The 18,849-nt window shown below is 36.7% G+C and overlaps 1 protein-coding gene across 11 annotated transcripts in view; it reads right to left on the bottom strand.

Moving 5' to 3' along the window:
* The window catches only part of Ask1 (apoptotic signal-regulating kinase 1), a 219,560-nt gene extending 201,924 nt beyond the window's left edge, over positions 1 to 17,636 (bottom strand). For all 11 annotated transcript variants that reach the window (XM_067103970.1, XM_067103975.1, XM_067103968.1 and 8 more), the window contains exons 1-6: positions 17,520 to 17,636; positions 10,780 to 10,980; positions 9,271 to 9,465; positions 8,068 to 8,240; positions 3,218 to 3,386; positions 2,836 to 2,945 (exon numbers count right to left, since the gene is read on the bottom strand). In XM_067103970.1, the coding sequence (XP_066960071.1) occupies positions 2,836 to 2,945; positions 3,218 to 3,386; positions 8,068 to 8,240; positions 9,271 to 9,465; positions 10,780 to 10,971 (839 nt within the window). In that variant the 5' untranslated portion in view covers positions 10,972 to 10,980; positions 17,520 to 17,636. The remainder of the gene's footprint in view (positions 1 to 2,835; positions 2,946 to 3,217; positions 3,387 to 8,067; positions 8,241 to 9,270; positions 9,466 to 10,779; positions 10,981 to 17,519) is intronic.
* Between the last annotated feature and the right edge of the window lie 1,213 nt (positions 17,637 to 18,849).

Here is an 18,849-nt window from a genome sequence, read left to right as displayed (position 1 = left end):
GTAGAATACAACAGAAAACAACTCATGGTTGTAGCTTTTATCAGTTTTGAAATATTTTCATATAAATCACGATAACTGCCAAAATTTCAACCTTCGGTCAACTTTAACTCAACGAAATGGTCAAAAACGCAATTATCAAGCTAAAAATCTTACATTCTAGTAATATTCAATCATGTACCTTCATTTTGCAACAAACTGGAAGTCTCTAGCACAATATTTCGATTTATGGTGAATTTCTGGAAAAAAAAAAAAAAAAAAAAAAAAAAAAAAAAAAAAAAAAAAGCTATTTCCTTATGTCTGTGCGTGGTAACTTCGGCCGAACATCTCAGAAATTCTTTCACACGTTGTCGTAAATGTTTGCATCGTTTTACATTAGTTGTTACATAAACTTTTATATATGAAAATGTGCACAATTTCATGTAGAATACAACAGAAAATAGCTCATGGTTGTAGCTTTTATCAGTTTTGAAATATTTTCACATAAATCACGATAACTGCCAAAATTTCAACCTTTGGTCAACTTTAACTCGACCGAAATGGTAAAAAACGCAATTGTAAGCTAAAACTCTTACATTCTAGTAATATTCAATCATTTACCTTCATTTTGCAATAAATTGGAAGTCTCTAGCACAATATTTCGATTTATAGTGAATTTTTGAAAAAAACATTTTCCTTACGTCCGCGCGGAAACTCTGCCGAACATCTCAGAAATTCTTTCGTCACGTTGTCGGTCGTAATATTTGCACCGTTTTATATTAGTCGTTACATAAACTTTTATATATGAAAATGTGTGCAATTTCATGTAAAATACAACAAAAAATAGCTCATGGTTGTAGCTTTTATCAGTTTTGAAATATTTTTATATAAATCACGATAAATAGAAAAAATTCGACTTTCGGTCAACTTTAACTCGACCGAAATGGTCGAAAACTGCAATTGTAAGCTAAAACACTTGCAGTCTAGTAATATTCAATCAATTAGCTTCATTTTTCAACAAACAGGAAGTCTCTAGCACAATATTTCGATTTATGGTGAATTTTAAAAAAACCATTTTTTTACGTCTGCGCTATTTTCAATTCATGCATCATTTTGTGATAATATTTTCATTGTGTTGCTTTGATTGTTTTACAATTTGTTATATACCAAAATCATTGCAATTTAGTGTACAATACAAAGAAAAACAAAATAACCCGTTAGCTTTAACCGTTTTGCTCACAGCGATTTGTATAAAATTATATATGACAAATTTTTTTGCGCTGTCATATATTTCAATAATTATATATGATGATGATATTTTTTCATTTCTGATGGTTGCATACTAAACTTCAGGCAATGACAAAAAAATGAGCCAAAAATGAACTCTTAATCTTGAAAACTAAGCGTGCTGTGATTTTTTTAAAAAACTTTTTTCCGCTTATCACTAACTCCCGAACGCCGCCGGCATACGGGAGACGTTTTTGTAAATAGAGGCTCGGCGTTTAAGGGTTAATAATCTGTTTTCTTGTAATAATTGATTTTTCATTTCACCTCATAATATCACGTTGGGTTTACTTGCGTGTGTTTACATCTACGTACGCTGTTTCATTGATACTAATGTCATTATTTACCTTTTTTATAGTTGCTGCATTACCATACATATCATTACAATAAGCAAGAGAATATTATCACTATATTATTATTACATTTCTTCTCGATCATAAATTTTTCAATTCATCTTGTAATGGTGTTTTGTAACTTGTCCCATGTTTATATCCATGTTTCATATGCTTCATCAGCAAACCAACAGAGCCATGTTCAAAAACACAACCAGTCTTAACTTTATTTCAGATGACTCTTTGATTATACTGGTTCATTATTGGAAGGTAATTTACTATTGTACTAGTCTTCTGTCTGATCTCAACCATTATCTCACTCCATATCATAATATTCCAAAACATTTTTGCAATGTCTGTGTATCTTATGTGCAGCGTAAGTTTTCAGTGGTGTTGCTCATGTTTCCACATTCACTCTTCTCTAAGTATTCCTTTTACCTTATTCTATGAATGGTTATTAAATTTCTTAGTTTTTACACAATATATGTTAATTTTTAATTGTAATTTCATATATTTTTACATTAATTTCTCAACCATAAAAATGTTTAACACATACATTCCTGTTATATTTCCTTTATTGTTTACAACAATTCCTCACTGTGCAGTAGTTACATATATATAAAGAACTGTAGCATGTGGTTGTTATTTATAAGAAATAACAATGAGCTAATGGATAAGCCCTAAGTTTGGTGAGCTTGGTTGAATGTATGATGATTGGCATTTAGCCTGCTACACCTTCGCTTCTAGGCGCAGTCATAGCCACATATACATATTGGTCTTAAAATGGTCATAAAGTCAATCATTCATATACTACATAGGTGTCATAGCCACATATACATATTGGTCTTAAAATGGTCATAAAGTCAATCATTCATATACTACACAGGTTATGTCAATCATTATCTGTAAATGTTTATGATTTTACAAGAACATAAGTTTAATATAGGGCACAATAAGGCCAATAATCCTTTGCCAGCACAAATTATCATTAAAATACAAGCTCCTGATAACATACTAAAAAAGCAAATTGAACATGATAAACAAGCTTATACATTACTACTACTTAAACACATAAACATACTACAAAAGGAAACTGAACGTGAAAATAAACAACCTTATGCATTACTACTACCTCGACACATGGACTGAAAAACGTTTTTACTCACGAAAACTATACACTTGAAAGTTAACAAAATATCCTTCTAGATAAAAACTGCTTCACAAGATGAAACATGAATCTTACCTGTTCAAAGCAAAGCCATAGAGAAATCTGATTGCTGGGGTACTGGTATAAATCTTGCGGTTAGGTATAGTTTTAAGGTCATCAACAAGCTGGACCATTGCGTCATAATCCTGAAAGTAAATGAAAACAAGATGCATTATGCCTCTTTCAACTAATAAAGAAGTCAAATAAAACAAAAAACCTGTACTGATATTTACAAAAAAAAATATATTTTTCATCTTAAAATGTGTATCAAAATAATAAAATTCAGCTATGCTAAAGTTCAAAAGCATGAATGGTATTAACAAAGTTAATTATTACTTGGATCTTTGTACACCATGATTATTAAGATCTTTCTCAAAGCATTACAAACAAACACATAAAAATGTGGGCAGCAACTTGCCTGAATTTCTCGTAATGATATGAGCATGTTTAGGACAACATCACCCGACAATATGTTGGGATCATCAAGACGTCTTCTGAGATTATGTAACTGTTTCTTTAGTTCGTCACCTGAGTAAACCTCCCTTGCTTTTCGTAAATCAGCTAAGAATTTTTCCTTCATGTGTGCTCTGCAAAGGAAAAAGATTTGCTCCACTTGAGAAAATGCTTTAACACTTTAACAAAATTTATGATCAATCAAAACAATATTATATTCCAAATACACTAACATGGTTCACAATTTGTTTTCCTAACATGTGTTGCTGTTTTTGATGAGCCCTTTGCAGGTGTTTCTAATACTCCTTGAATGTCACATTTCATAATTTGTGCTGGGAGATGTTGTGTGAGCGGATGCACTATCCAACTCCAGGCTTGGGGATACATGGTTCAGAATATACACTCATGCCAATACTAAATATTAATTTTAATATATTCAATGGAAAAGGCAAAATAATATTGAAAACAAGACTAACCTACAATAATATATAATCACTCTTTATCACTCACTCCAGTGGCTCTCAGACAGTCTTGTGAAAGCTGACGAAAACAAAGTTCACAGAAAACATGTACATTCACTTTCTAAGTTTAAAAAACATTAAAAATAAATAATAATTACTAATTCTGAAAGCAGTTTGTATTTTCCTAAGTATACAAAATGACTTATGTAGGGGTCATCCAGCAAGAGTTGGAGACATTTGTTGAACTTTTAAATAAGCAGTTTACTGGTGATTACAGATGGTGAAAGGAGGAATAACCCTCACTTTCCCGCTGTCACCAAACACTTTTTCCTTCAGCCTCAGGGACAAAACAGGGTTGCTGATGTGGGCACTTTGATAAAAGGCTTTGATTCTTTTACCTGGGAAAAATACAAATTACTGAACTTTAAAAATTTGTCATTTGTTTCTATGGAAGTATGAACCATTACCTTGTATGTAAGAGACTCACTCCTAAGATGGGGAGTGATCTCCATTAACAGACTGGATGCTGAGAAACCAACCTGGAAATGTCACAAGCCCAGATGCGAGGGACAGAGGGAGTCACAGCTTTAGTCATCAAAACTCTTCTAAGACTGGTTGTTCAATTGAGCAGCCATTTACCTCTACACCAGGTCCAGCACATACCCGGGCCGAGCTGCTATTTTGCAGAAGGAGTATGAAGGAAGGATGTATAGAAACTAGCCACTCTACCACAGCATTATGCTCTCCTAGCACTTTAGCCACCATAATTCCCAAAAGGAAAGGTGTCTGGAAACCTGTAGGTGATGTTCCTTACTTAAATAGGATGAGGTAAAGGTGGTCTGCTGCTCCATACAGCTTCCCTCACTGTCCCTGACTTTGTGTGTTTTCCCCCAAGCAGTATGACTGACTACTGTCAGAAACATCATACGTTCATCTGATACATCACAAAGACTAAAAGAGAGGGAGGTTTGCCAGTACTAGCAAGAGACACCAACACCTTTGATGCAAGAGGCTTGTTCCTACTCAGTAGTACTCATGGAGCACACTAGGCACAGGAGTCTCTAATCAGAACCACCAAAAGAGCCTGGTGATAGGAAACAAAAGCTCCTGTCTCTCACCTAACTGATGATTCCCGAGTTTTGCCAAAATCCCAGGAATTGACAACCATAAAAGCAATACCAGACAAATACCAGACAAGAAGGTGGTGATACTCATCAATACACTTCACTGAGGAACAACAGTCCTGTGCGGAAGGTTTTAGTCCAAATTTTATCTTGAGGGCTCCCTGGAACTGATATGCTACAGAAGGCGAGAGTCAAGTCCTCCCCAGAAACTGAAGAGCCCAAAGGAGCAAGACTGATTAAAACTCCTAACCGGTATAGACAGCTCAGCCACAATCTAGAATCTATGACCATTAGTTTGTAGGCCTGGTTCTAAGCAGCTAGTCTTTCACCATAGTGATTGTCAGGAGCTTGGTACAATGAAGATGGATGAAGAGGTCCTTGGTTCAATGAATGGAAGCTTGATTTTTAGAAGCCATCTGCATTCACAGAAAATGGTCTGCTTCCCCTTGATGGGAGCATGGGCCACACAGAATCTCTTTGGAAGATTGCAAAGAGCCAGCAGACTGGGAAAACTACTTAGCATGAGATCCATGAGGAGCTCCCAGTGTGTCTGAGCCCTGTGTGATTAAAGAGTGGTTGACAGAGCAAAGAGAGGGGGGAAAAGGTTTAGGAATTCAGAATGTTCAACGGGTGCTAGTAGGTGTCCTTCAGGGACGACCAGGTAAATGGTCCCAGGGAAGAGAACACCAAGAGATCCCTGTTAGTCATGTGGTGAACAGGTCAATCATGATCAGAGAGGACTGTGCATGTCTGCTAGGCAACAAGAACCTCCTCATGGGAGTTCCCTAAATTCCCCACCTCCTGAAATGTCTGTTCACAGCCACACTGGAAGGCAAATGAGGTGCATGTGAGGGCTTATTTCATCTTATGTGCATGGTCCAAGGACAATCCTCATCTGCACATCAGTGGCACCACTGGCCCTGCAATGCCAAAACTATTTGACAAGTCATTCTGTACTCATCAAACCACAACACATCCTAAGGGAACACATGGTTTCCCTGTACCCTGTGATTTGGCAAAGCAGATGCACAAGTGGATGGCCATCCACTCATGTAACTGCTCTATACACAGTGAACAACAGAGTATCACTGACTCAATCATGCATGCCCAGAGCAGCATGGGTGAAGACCCACTGCACTCACCACATAATGGGAGAGAGGTTAAGCATTCCTCCTGGCTGTGAAGACATGGAAAGGCTTGGGGTGCTCAAACATGGTAAAGGGAAGTGCCATGCACAGTGCAAGCAGGTTGCTGTACACTCTCAAGTGTATTCATGGTCCAAAGACCATACACACACTGAGTGGGGTAAAGATGGTTCTACCACAAATGAGAAACATATCTCCTTTTGTGCCTATTCCTCAGACTTTCTTGTCCTATCAGTACCAAAGGTATCAGGCAAGCTGAGGAAGACCAGTGCTCAGGACGAAATTCTGCGCCATAGTTGACCGGGTTGTATAACTCCCTATGACTGGTGATGACCAAACTAGAAGAGGTTAGAAGTGAATGGGCACACATTGCCAGGTACAAATAACCATGGGGCCAGTGGCGAACCACAAGCTGGGCCGGAAGCAACATGGTTGCCAGCATCAGGTTATCATAATAATGGATTGTACCGAGAGGACACCTGTCACGAGTGAACCCACTGGTTAAGTAGTCCCAATCCATGGATCTGGGCCACGCCAAGCAAGCAAAGTGCTGGCTCAACCAGACATGTTTCTGGTGGAACACTTTTAGGAGAGCTGGGAGCTGTCATTGTGTCCAAGGCGGAGCAGTCTGAAACAGGATACTGAACATGCTTAGTGAGACCCTAGCCAGCCAAACCATCAAACAATCAGTCACCTGTGGGTGCCCAAGAACTACAAGAACTACTGCCCCCACCAGAGACTGGGAAGAGTGCTCACTTGAGGCCCTATGGGAATTCTTGTGAGGGGCTTTCTTGCAATTTTTCCCCTTTCTAGCTTGTGTCTTGCTCTCCTCAAACACATGAAGACCAATCAATACAGAAAGAGTCATTAATGCTGTAGCTGACGGGACAGGGGCATCTCCTACTGGAAGTACTACCACCACATGAGGGTCAATCTCCTTAGTGGTGGAAGCAGCAGCAAAACAGGGATTCCCAAGGATGTTTAATAAAGTCCCATCTTCTGCAGATACTTGACTGAAGACAACTGTAAATATGGGACTTTAAAAGAATCCACAGAGTAGTCAGGGGTGAGCAGGGTACACAAGTAGAGAGCAGGACCTGGGTAGCAGACTCATTGTCCGAGGAGGACATGTGCCTGGCAACAACATCCCCTCTCCCAATTGAAAGAGAAGGGTCTGTGAGGAAGGCAGATGAAAGGAATAGCAGGGGAAGAAAGAAAAGAACTGAAAGGGTCAGGAGGAGTCACCAGGGGAGCACTGTAATCCCTCCCATTGAGACTGATAAGTGCTTCCTTTCCTCTTCCTCGTACTGAACTTCTCCCACTAAAAGGGTGACCAACTGATGCATCCCTTACAGAGGAAGAAGCATAAAATACCTGTGTGAAATATTACCCACAGGGAACAAGAAGCACCCACACAAACATTTCCACCTCTCACAATAACTTTTTACTAGACTTTCCCCATAATGAAAAAAACATTGACAAAGAAATTACTCAAGTTCAACAAACAGGGGGAGAGAAAAGTACCATATCTACAATAGGTTATGACCAAAGAAAAAGTGCTCATTGATGGCAAGCAAGAGATATTCCCTCATTCAAACACTGGCCCCCTCATACCACCAGCTAATGACTTTTTTTAAGTTCAACAACCACCTCCAGCTCATGCTGAAGGATACTTCCACATAAACAGCAATGGTTTGCATTTCTGGAGGAACAAAAACAAAATACTATACATTACTCAGTACTCTGAGTGTAACCTTCAGTAACTTAAACTCCTATAGCACAATGAATCACATAATATAATAGTTAGGAAGGAAAAAAGAATAAAATCTAAGACTGGGTGCTTAACAAGGATTAACAGCTAATAAATAATTTTTCAGTATTGATTTGCACCCTGCTTGCTATTCAACTTCAAAATTGTCTTGTTATAACTTTCACCCCAACTGAAAAAAAAAATAGTGCTATAAAAACTTACCAGTACTGTAAAAGACACAATAATGCAGTAACCCCTACAGAACCATATTCAAAAGAGTGCATCCAATAAACAAAATGTATCACATTCATCTTCAACACGACCTGTAGACTTACTTTGACTGAATTTCTACATCTTGTAGCTGTCTACGAAGTTTAGCAGAAAGTAGTATTTTTGAGTCAGTTGAGGTACTATCTTCATTGCCAATCCTCATACTTGGTTCAGTCATTACACATTGACCAGAGTCAAGAGTGCGATAAGATATGAAAACATAGTTACCACAAGAAAGCTGAAAATGAAATACAAAATAATTAAATGAGAAAAAAACATGACTTTAAAATTTTCAATTCTCTATACAAAACTACTTATTTGTTAGCTTATACATGACAAAGTTATCTGTACCTTAGAAAAGAATAATATAAAGAAAACATATAAAGAGTTAAGGGAGAGCAGTAATCTGTTCTAAGAGGTAAAATATCTCATGGACATCCCAAATATTTCCTGCACACACACAAACAATTTAGCAACATGACACACTAGATAATTACTCCTATGCATATTTTATTATGAAATGTAAAAAAAATTGGTGGAAATGTTACTGTAATCACATGTATGAAATTAATGCGCATACATCCAGAAAAAATATGATTATCAGTGAAAAACCAAATTCTGTGAAAGGCAGTTACTTGAACAATAACAATGTAATAATCAACAGAAAATTCACACATTTGGGGCAGCAAGTTCTTCAGTTATAGATGTTGTGAATGAACAAACCCAAGATCCTATCACAATCCTCAAATACTAACAACTAGGGTGCATCAAATGGCAACACAGCCATCATACAAATAATCCCTACTATAATACATTCACCAATGAAGAGCCATGATGGCTTAAAACCAGCTTGATCTAATCATAATTTGCTGAAGAATAATGTCATGACACACATTATGAATGTTAGCCATGTTAAAAATTAACAGAAGCATAAAAGCTGCAGTGTAGGAAAGTGATATTCATACCTAAGAATATCTGCTGTTAATTTCACATGTTAACAACCAAAATGCAGGATGAGAGCTGAAATTTATAAACAAACCAAGATAAAACAAAGCACAGCAAAACATAAAATTTTGAAACATAAGAAAGACTTTGATGAGTTATCTTTGCATAAGCTATTATGTAATCAAAACTGGATGTATGTGAATAGTAAGTGAACAACAACAACAACAAAAAAAGACTGGATTCTATTTCTGGATTCATCAAATTTTGGAATTAGTAACCATTTCCATATGAAAGAAAAACAGATGAAAATTATTCATAACTACCTTTAAAGGCATTGTGACTTCTGAATCATAATCATTGTAAAGGAGGATATTCTCTTTCATGTCAAAGCTCTCCCGAACTCCCAAGTGATAAAAGAGAGTGCGCTGCTGGAGAACGATGGAAAGGTCAACAATAGCAACATCAGCATTGTAAAACTGGTCGAGAACATTTGTTTCACCAAAGTCCAGCTTTTCAAACTGTAGAAGGATAAAACTTATATTAATATAAGATCTAGACCAAAGAACTTACATTAAAAAAAAATATATTATTCACAACTAGACCACATGACTCTGTCATTATTTACAGAAAGTAAAATTAGCACAGTGCAAATATCAACATACAGTTTTCAGTAATCTAACATCAAATGCGCATGGCAATTATTACGAAAAAGCAATAAAAAGGAAATAGCCACAACAATGCAATGCTATGAGAAACAAAGTTAGTTTTTGTTTTTCTCTAACTTTAACCTTTATGATGCAGGTACATATTTTCATTTCTCTCCATATCATTAAACTTCAAACATTTATTACCATATTCTTCAAAAAAGAAAAATATTTAACCTCACTGCTACAAGGTTTCACCATTAACTACCTTAGCTACTTGCTCTTTAGTGTGGTATTTTACAGGTCACTTGTACAATATTAATTTGGAATCAAGATAAATAACAAATTCTCAATCTGCTTCTAAAATTATAAGTAATTGTCAGTTGTAAACTATTCGGAACATGTAGAAGAAAAAGAATGACAATTAACTTTAGGAATACGTTGATTCTATTAGTTTATTCTATTGCCATATGTAAATTCCTGAACTGTGCTTAGACTACCCAAGTAGTAGTTATTTCTCATATGTCAAGTGGTGCCAGAACAGGAGCTGGTACAGTACTTCATAAGTAGGAGGGTGCAACTTACACTGTGCTTTGCATGGTGCACTGTAGATGGTGCTAATGGTTCTTTGCTGGGTTCTTTCCTGAGGCACAGATGAAGTGCTTTCTGTCTTTTACTTTTCCCTGCCCCATTTCCCTTGGTTTCCTATTTAGCTGTTTAACTTCTTTAACTTTACCTTGCTTTCATATTCATCTCTCATTCAAGAGCAAATCCTCTGGGAGAGCCCCATGAGTCTATAAATCTGACTCACTGGTCTTACTAATATTACAACACTAATAATAACAATAATTTCTATCCATCATTTCAAGTTACTAAACCAATGATATGTAACTTCACCCCAAAAATTATTCAGGCATAATTACCAGTCACAAATAGAATATACAATAAACTTTGGCAGATGCATTACAAATGCCTAGCTAATACATAATTCTATTGCATGGATCAGGGAAAGTAAATGACTGCATACAGATTAAAACAAAATTGTACATCTGGAAGTATGCAGTAAGAAAATCTGATCACATCAGTTGACTCTTGACATAATATACATGCAGTCAAGGGAAAAGGCATTGCTAAAGACAGAGTATGCCATTATTTAGCTGGTAAAACCTTGAAAGTTGATTTTCTCACCTGGATATGGAAGCAATTGGCATTGACAGCTAGGCAGCTGGCTTTGACTTCATCCCATGCTTTTCTTCGTTGATACTGGCGTTCAGTGTGACTGAGATCCAACACACAGACAACATCCATTCGAGCACGAACGCCTGCCAAAATGACCGACTGACCAGAATGGTCACTCTTGCTGCCTAAACTATCTGTCATCGTGGGTATCTGTAAGAATAAATTTACAATTTATATATAAAAAATTAAAAATGGAATAAAATCATAAAAGCAAAAATCAGTACAAGAGGGAAACACAGTGAACCCCCAGTATTCGCGGGGGATGCAACCCCCCCCGCAAATAGCTAAAATCCGCAAATACTTAAAACCCCTCTAAAAACACTTAGAACTGCTCATTTTGATAGTTTAAACACAGAAAAACCCTGTAAAAATACATATACCTGAGTATTTAAATAGTTTTATCACAAAAAGTGCATTTAATCATGAAAATTATATGAAAATACAGTAATTAGTGAATATTTCTCAGTGAAAAATACTGCAAATGGGTGAATTTTCCGCGAATAATGGCTAGATATGTTCCACAGAGAAACCCGTGAATGCGTGAGTCCGCGAATCATGAGAACGTGAATAAGGGGGTTTACTGTATTGCAATAATGACAAACAAACTCATTCCCATGACAACAAAGGATTATTCTGATTTATTAAATACTAGTAGCCAACAATGCAATACAGTGGTGATGTGTAACCTCTTCAAAATGCAAAACAAAAAGCCCTCATTAGTCCTGCTTATAAAATCAATAAAAAATTAACAGAATCTGGCTATTATGGATCCAACAACATATTAGGATACAGAACACAAGTACCCTAAATGTACAGTACTCTCAACTCTGGATGGTTTTTAGTTGGGGGCGGGGGTGGACCATCTTCCATAATCTAAATTGGGTTCAGAGCAATGTTCTATTAATTTCTGGTTGTGAAACAAATCAACTTAACCATAATCATCATTAAAAACTGTTCCATAAGTATTTCCGCTAGGTTAATTGGAGTAGATGTGAAAATTAGTTCTCTCAACACTCTCCATCTTGTGCATTTTTTTGTAAGAACTCTCAAGAAGTCTAGGAATCCATCTGCTGTATGTCCTTTTTCCATGATTTCCCATGGATTCCTACAACTCTTCATCCTGCTGCTTCCCTATCTACTGATTTTCTAACCAAACATTCCACATCCTTCTCATAAAATGTCCAAACCATCTCAATCTCTGAGGTCTCTGTCTATTTTAAAGCCATTTGGCATCACATCGTTATTCCTTAACATCTATCAAACCAACTGCTTTGTTGAATACACTGCATTCAATCCCCAAACTAATTCAAACGCACAGTAACTCCACACCATAAAAAAGCTTTGCCAAACTTACTCTATAGTCAGTCAAACATTTCAAGATCACTGGAGTGGATTGAATAAGGAATCCCTGCATTGCATACCACCTCACTGTTATGATAATGGTGTGTTCTTAGCAGATCCTACTCAAGAGAAAGTTTTCCAAAGTACAGCCATTGGTTTAAAAATGATATTCAATGCATGTTTTACTTTAGATACTTCCATCACAAAAACGAAAACCTGCACTGCCAAACCTCAGTTTCCGTAACATGTAGTCAGCATAGGGCATTTCAAAGATCAGCGGTTACTCTACTGGCTTAATCTTAAACCATCCATCTAATTGAAGAACAACTGCATTCAAGATGCCATTGTTACAGCACAGTTTAGAAATCCCAAGTGGAAACACCTCACCCATTAACAAAACTTTCATTCTTAGACCAAGGAATAGGTTGCAAAGTTTTAAAATGTTTCTATTTAAAGAAGCAACAAGGAGGAACTATAAATGATGTCGCTAAGGCCATACTTTGCCCAGTATAACTGATAATAGTTTTAGAAATGTCTATGTATGAGGTCTGCAAATATGCAAAATAAATTGAAAGAATGTTTGAAAAAAAAAGGAAACTCAATTCTGTTACCAGTCTGGAGGATAATTCTGAGCTGTAATTATTATTAATACAGTTATTCTTATCCCCAAAAGCACTGCAATAAAAGAAAATAAAGAAACCAAATTTCCTTAAAGTCATTTCTTCAGAAAATGAAATGTAGTGAATGACAGGTATCAGGCAAAACCATAAATAAAAAATTAATGTTAGGGGAAGATTTAAATGGCTTACAAATCTGGCTTTACTGCTTTTTCTATCTGGCCACATCCTACCAATCTTCAGTGTTTGATTAACATTTTATAAACACCTAATTCCCAATCTACAAGACATATGTCCTGCTTTTTATACAGTTCTCTCAGGCTTACCTGCACTACTAGATCTAAAGGGGTGAATGCACATACTGTATGGGCAATGTCATACTCCTTTATCTATACTACCCTACCCTCCACATCAGCTTAACCTTTCCAATATACTTAGCATAACCTATGAACGTAAAACATTTATAAAGCAACAAAATTATTAAAAACAATTCAGTGCACTTCGTGAATGAGAGAAAAGTTCACAGGCTAGACCACAAGTCTCATACCTTCGACTATCATGGCGAGATTACAAAATTAAAGTAATAGGTTCACACACACATAAACCAATAAAAACTCAAAAAAATAATTCAGTAAACTCATTGTTGGGAGGGAAATTAGCAAGTTTACACTTTAAATTAGGCTAAAGTGTAAGCTTGTAATATAATAGAGCAAATGTATTTTCTTTTACACCGGTAATGGAATTTTTACATGAGCACACAAGCTGGCATTACATATACAGTGGTTTAGCCACAGGTACTAAACACCAAGAGACTGAGACAAAAACTGTGTGACTTCTGTGCTTCGACAATAAAATCAAAGTGATGAATATTTTGCTTCATCCACCGCCCTCAATATCATTCAAGCACACAACATCTGCACTAAGCTAACTAGCATACATACAATACAAAGCAGGTTTGCTGAACTAAAAACAGTTTATTGAAACAGGCATTGCACTCCATTTCAGTGCTAAATGTTTGCTCTGCACTTAATGTTAGCATCCTCTACACAGTACTCTCTCTATTTGGCCCCTTTAGAAATATAATGCATTTAAGGGCATATGCCCTTCCTCAATTAAAAATTGTGCAGTTGAGGCTGTAGTGCAGCTATGGATAAAGCAGGTTAGATGTTACCATAGAGGACTCTTGACAAAAACTGTCTTGTCTAAAACACTTAATTCTTGCCTTATTAAAAAGTGTATCCAACTTTCTTATACCTAAATGTTTAGCAGTAAGCTATAAAAGCAGGCACTAAGATGGAATGGTCTTATAACGCATCCAAATCCCTTCCCTTATGCCATACCATTGTAGTGCTTAATTTTACAGTACTATCTTATAAACATGTAAGAAGCTGAAGAAATTTTTATAAATGCATGCTGCAGAGAAAAGATGAGCACTTGTAAAGGCCTTCTACAAAACCCAAAACCTGGTCCTAGTCCTTAGCCATCCAAATTGACACACTCAAACAAACAACTCTAGTAAAAATATGACCTTAGATGCACAGTAATTCTGGCTAAAAAAAATAAACACACAATTTTATAAAGTTGACAGCTGTAAGGCATAATAAAGGGCTTCTAGCATATCCAGGTATTCAGATGTTTTAAACCTGTCCACTTGACGAACTATAAAATAAAAAAGAAAACCATCACATGGAATTATTGCAAATTCTGATCACTGTGCTGTGCGAGGCAAAAATAATACAAAATTATCAAAACACAAATATGATTATAAATTTCATCACTAAGGAAAATCAAGACAGCCAACGCAATAAACTTCTTAAACTTCTGCCATACTTAAAACCCTTTCATTTACTTTAGAAGCTCAGTTTGTGCAACCTAAGTTACTGAAACTGCACAAGCGACAAGAATGATTACCTGAAAATGTACTGCAGCCTGCCAAGGAAAGACAAAAGTAAAAATTTTTGGCAAAACTGTGCAGTTTTCAATACAATGTTAACAGGCCCTAGGGCCTGGCCCCTCTCTAACTTCAACACCAATATATGCCAGCAAGGCCTGACTAAACCTACAGCAGATATCAACTGGCCCAGCTTCAGGTTACTTGGACTAACCTACCAATTTCCCCGTTAGCAATCCAACATGGTCAACCACTGGGCTAGAGCTCTGACGCAGTTTAAAAGTTCACCGATACTGAATACTAGCATGTGGATGCAATGTCCTTGACTAAAGTCAGTTTCATTTCATCTGTCCACCCACGGGTGATGTGGCACATGCCCATGGGTAGCACGTGATTGGCTGAAAAATGACGTTTCTGATACCACTGGTTTTTGTGATAGATATTGAACTATTCCCTCAATAACATATTTGAATGTTTATATATACAGAAAACTCATGCTTCCTCTTATATAAAACATAAACATGCCGATATATACCGATAATACACCAACACCAGCACATGAAAGACGAGCTTGTATCAAGCAGTCTACTCAGATCAAACACAAACTAACAAATAAACTTTCAGTAATTATGATTTATCTCATTAGTATAACCCAGGTTATACTAATGAGATAAATCACTTGAGTGCTTGTATTGCTAAATTATCAATATAAATTGACATGTTTATTATCTAGGCCTAAATAAAGTGTGTATTACTTAAGAAATAATTTGCATCTTTACCATAGTAAGCATAATGGAAATATTAATTTCAGCCAGTCAAATGCTGGCTGTGCATATTGCCCCATCTACACCTATGATAGTAATTGAAGAGATGGAATGAAATAGAGTATATCATTACATCTTCAGGTTGGGTAGATCATACAGTGATCCTACAGTTACGGGTCCAACTTCACTGCATTATGTAAAGACAAGATCAGCACACAGATTTACCAAATATTAATTGAGTCATGGAAAACTATGAAAAAATGACAAATTTATCTGCTTACAGAAGCAGAGATTGTAAAAAAACAAAGGGGTACAGACCCATAGAATTTTGACAAAATCGTAAATCTCTGCTTCTGTAAGCAGATAAACTGCTCATTTGGTCAGATTTATTAAAACGTGGCTGCTGAAGAGCAACAGCTGGATCATGTCAAGATTAGTGAACCCAACATCTCCATGTTAAGAACAGCGAACCCAATGGTCCCCTTGTAAAGAATGGCCAACCCTTTCCGGTCCGCACTCCAAATCCACATGAGGGGTAGTACTAAACACAGCAAAACAGTGATTCATCTACACTGTTTTACCATATTTAGTACTAGCCCCTGGGGGACCAAATGTATTTCACCCTGTTTAGTAATAGCCGCTAGGAGATCAAATGCCTGGTACTGAAGTGTTCATATTTAGAACAGTGAACCCGATTGTTCCCATGTAAAGAATAGTGTACCCTGCTGTGAATGGGTTCGCTAATCTTAACATGATCCCAAGAGCCCGTGCCAGGATCCTACCTGGTTCCTGGTTCCAGTAGATCTAAGTAGTAGCTCTGGGCAGCGATTTCCTTCTAACTTGACTTTTTCTATAGTTTTTTGGTTGCTAATTATGGATTTACCTTCAATTTTTGTCGCACGAATGTAATTAACCTGTAATTAACCCCTGAAGTCCATCCAGCAAGGGGTTTCCATACGTGATTTTCACAAGACAGAGCATGGGTATGTCTGTTTGGAACAGTTCATATCCCGTCCGGCAAGTGCAATAACTTGTTAACATATGGGTACCACCTCCCCCACCTTGGGCCAGTACTAAACACGGTGAAGGGACATTCCATTTGGCCAACAACAAACAAATGCACAGATAATATCAGAAGCACTAAAAGTGTAGAAAAAACCAGTTTCCAAGGTAAAAACAGGCACGGAGCTAACACTTAGAATTACCCTGGTTCCTAGTTCCTAAGCGCTCACTCCACAAACAGTTGCAGGCACACTACACTATTCGTGTGAGGTGCAGAGCTTTATTCCCTTTGTTCTTTTACAATCTCTGCTTCTGTAAGCACATACACTATTAATTTTTTAGCTAATATACTTCTGTTTGCTGATCTGTTGAAAGAAGAAATTGCAAATAGGCAAGAAAACTTAAACACACACAAGGGATTTGGACCCCTAAACTGTAGGATTACCAAACATACTCCTGGCTGACAATTGAAATTGAAATTGCACAGATGTTTATGAAGTGCAACAATGAGTTAAAAAATCTAGGTCTAATGATGATTGTAATCTAAAATGCTTTATCCTGGACTGTACAAATACAGGATAACTACAGGTAAGTTTCCGTTGATTAGAATGGAATGGCATAGCATGAAATAAGATTATCACGTTTTTCAAACTCCTTTAAACCAGCAAACAACCTTTCCCGAAATAGGCTAGCCCCGGAGTATGCCAAAATAGGTTTAATAGTAGACGTTGTGGACTACGAAAGGCTACTAGGCTAGATCTCAGCTGACGTATGCAAAGTCCTGAATTAGCCCATGTTACTCTGAAACTTTTGAGAATGCCACACTGCTGAATATCTTGCCTAGATAATGCACCAGTGCCAAAATGAGTATCTGGGACCCAATAAGGGTCTCTGTTTTGGTAGGCCAATACAGCACAACCTGGAATTAATTTCTTGGCAAGGTTAAAGTCAGACTGGACTAGATTTCAAGACACTTCATTCACGCACATTTAGCCATTTCTACGGCTCACCCCACATGTCACATGATCAATTTTATCAAACCAACCCTTCCCAAGCTCATGAAAACGGACAAACCTTCTCATCTCGGTAGAAAATACATAAAGTTCAAATCAGATGCTAATTCAAGGCTACTTGCGCCTCCTTCCTCGTACAGACGAAGTCGACGAAAACAATGGGGAGCGGCTATTAATTCGAACGGCGGCGGGATGAAGAAGCTCGAACATTCTTGCAATTTCTATCTTACGAAACACTATTTGGACCTTGATTTTCCCAACATTGCGGCTTACTCCGTTGTTGACCCCAGACCTTATTTACTTTTTTTATTTCGACCTTCTGGCACCTTCGAGCCTGGACAGGATAAAGACATTGGAGTTCACCCTCCCCCCTGGCTCCAAGTATACGGTTGTCACTTCAAGTTGCAAAACTTGCATTCGGGCAAAAAAAATATCAACCTTGACAGCTTTAGATATTAAGAGCTTTTCTTCTTTCTTAATCCTTTCTTTTCTTATGTACTTATTTTTTGACTTTTATTAGATAAGGTCATTAAGACGACCGTCTTACTGGACCCTGTATTTTTAAAACATATTCAATGGCAATTGCTTTCGAGACGGGTATTTCATCTATTTATTGATTGATTTGTTAACTTATTTGTTTCTTTTCTAATAACCCTTCTTTTCTATTTGTGTTTCCTGTTACCTTTTGTTACTTCTTTCAAATGCACACCATAACTGGAAGATTGACACTTGTGGGCTTGTTCCATATGAATAGCCTAGGGTTCATCTTCTGAATAATAATAATAATAATAATAATAATAATAATAATAATAATAATAATAATAATAATAATAATAATAATAATAATAATAATAATAATAATAATGAGTTTTCCTTGCTTTTTGATGTGCTTTATTTATAAATTATCATTACATTGTCTGAGAATACCTCCTGAAGACGAATAATTTTATGTTCAGTAAATTCACTATTGCAAGTGTTATAACCCTTTTAAAATAACTTTCGTGTTTCGAATGGTTAGAAAAGGCATAAAGCATCAGTGGCGTCGCTATGGGGGTCCAGGGAGGGCCCGGGCCCCGCCAAAGGGCCCGCCAGTTGAAATTCCCTTTGTAGCTAAACTTTAACCCCTACAGTATTTGATACATTTGCATATAGTAAGAAATGAAAATTATTTGAAAACTGAGCTCTATAATTTCAAATCTGGTTGCTTTCGGCAGGTATAGAGGATAAAGGATCAATTATGAATGTGAAAGATCCTTTTAAAATACAACTTACAGAAAACGAAAAACCCTTCATTAGGAATGATGAACATCATGACAAAACAACACTACTCTGAATACTTCCTCAGAAATTGTAAAATAGTCGATGTGTTTAAGAATAAATTAACAGTTAAA

The sequence above is a fragment of the Macrobrachium rosenbergii genome, chromosome 5 (genome assembly GCF_040412425.1).
Source record: "Macrobrachium rosenbergii isolate ZJJX-2024 chromosome 5, ASM4041242v1, whole genome shotgun sequence".
In the NCBI taxonomy this organism is placed as follows: Eukaryota; Metazoa; Arthropoda; class Malacostraca; order Decapoda; family Palaemonidae; genus Macrobrachium; species Macrobrachium rosenbergii.
The sequence above is the reverse complement of the archived record's forward strand: the minus strand, read 5'-3'. Positions and strand labels throughout refer to the sequence as shown.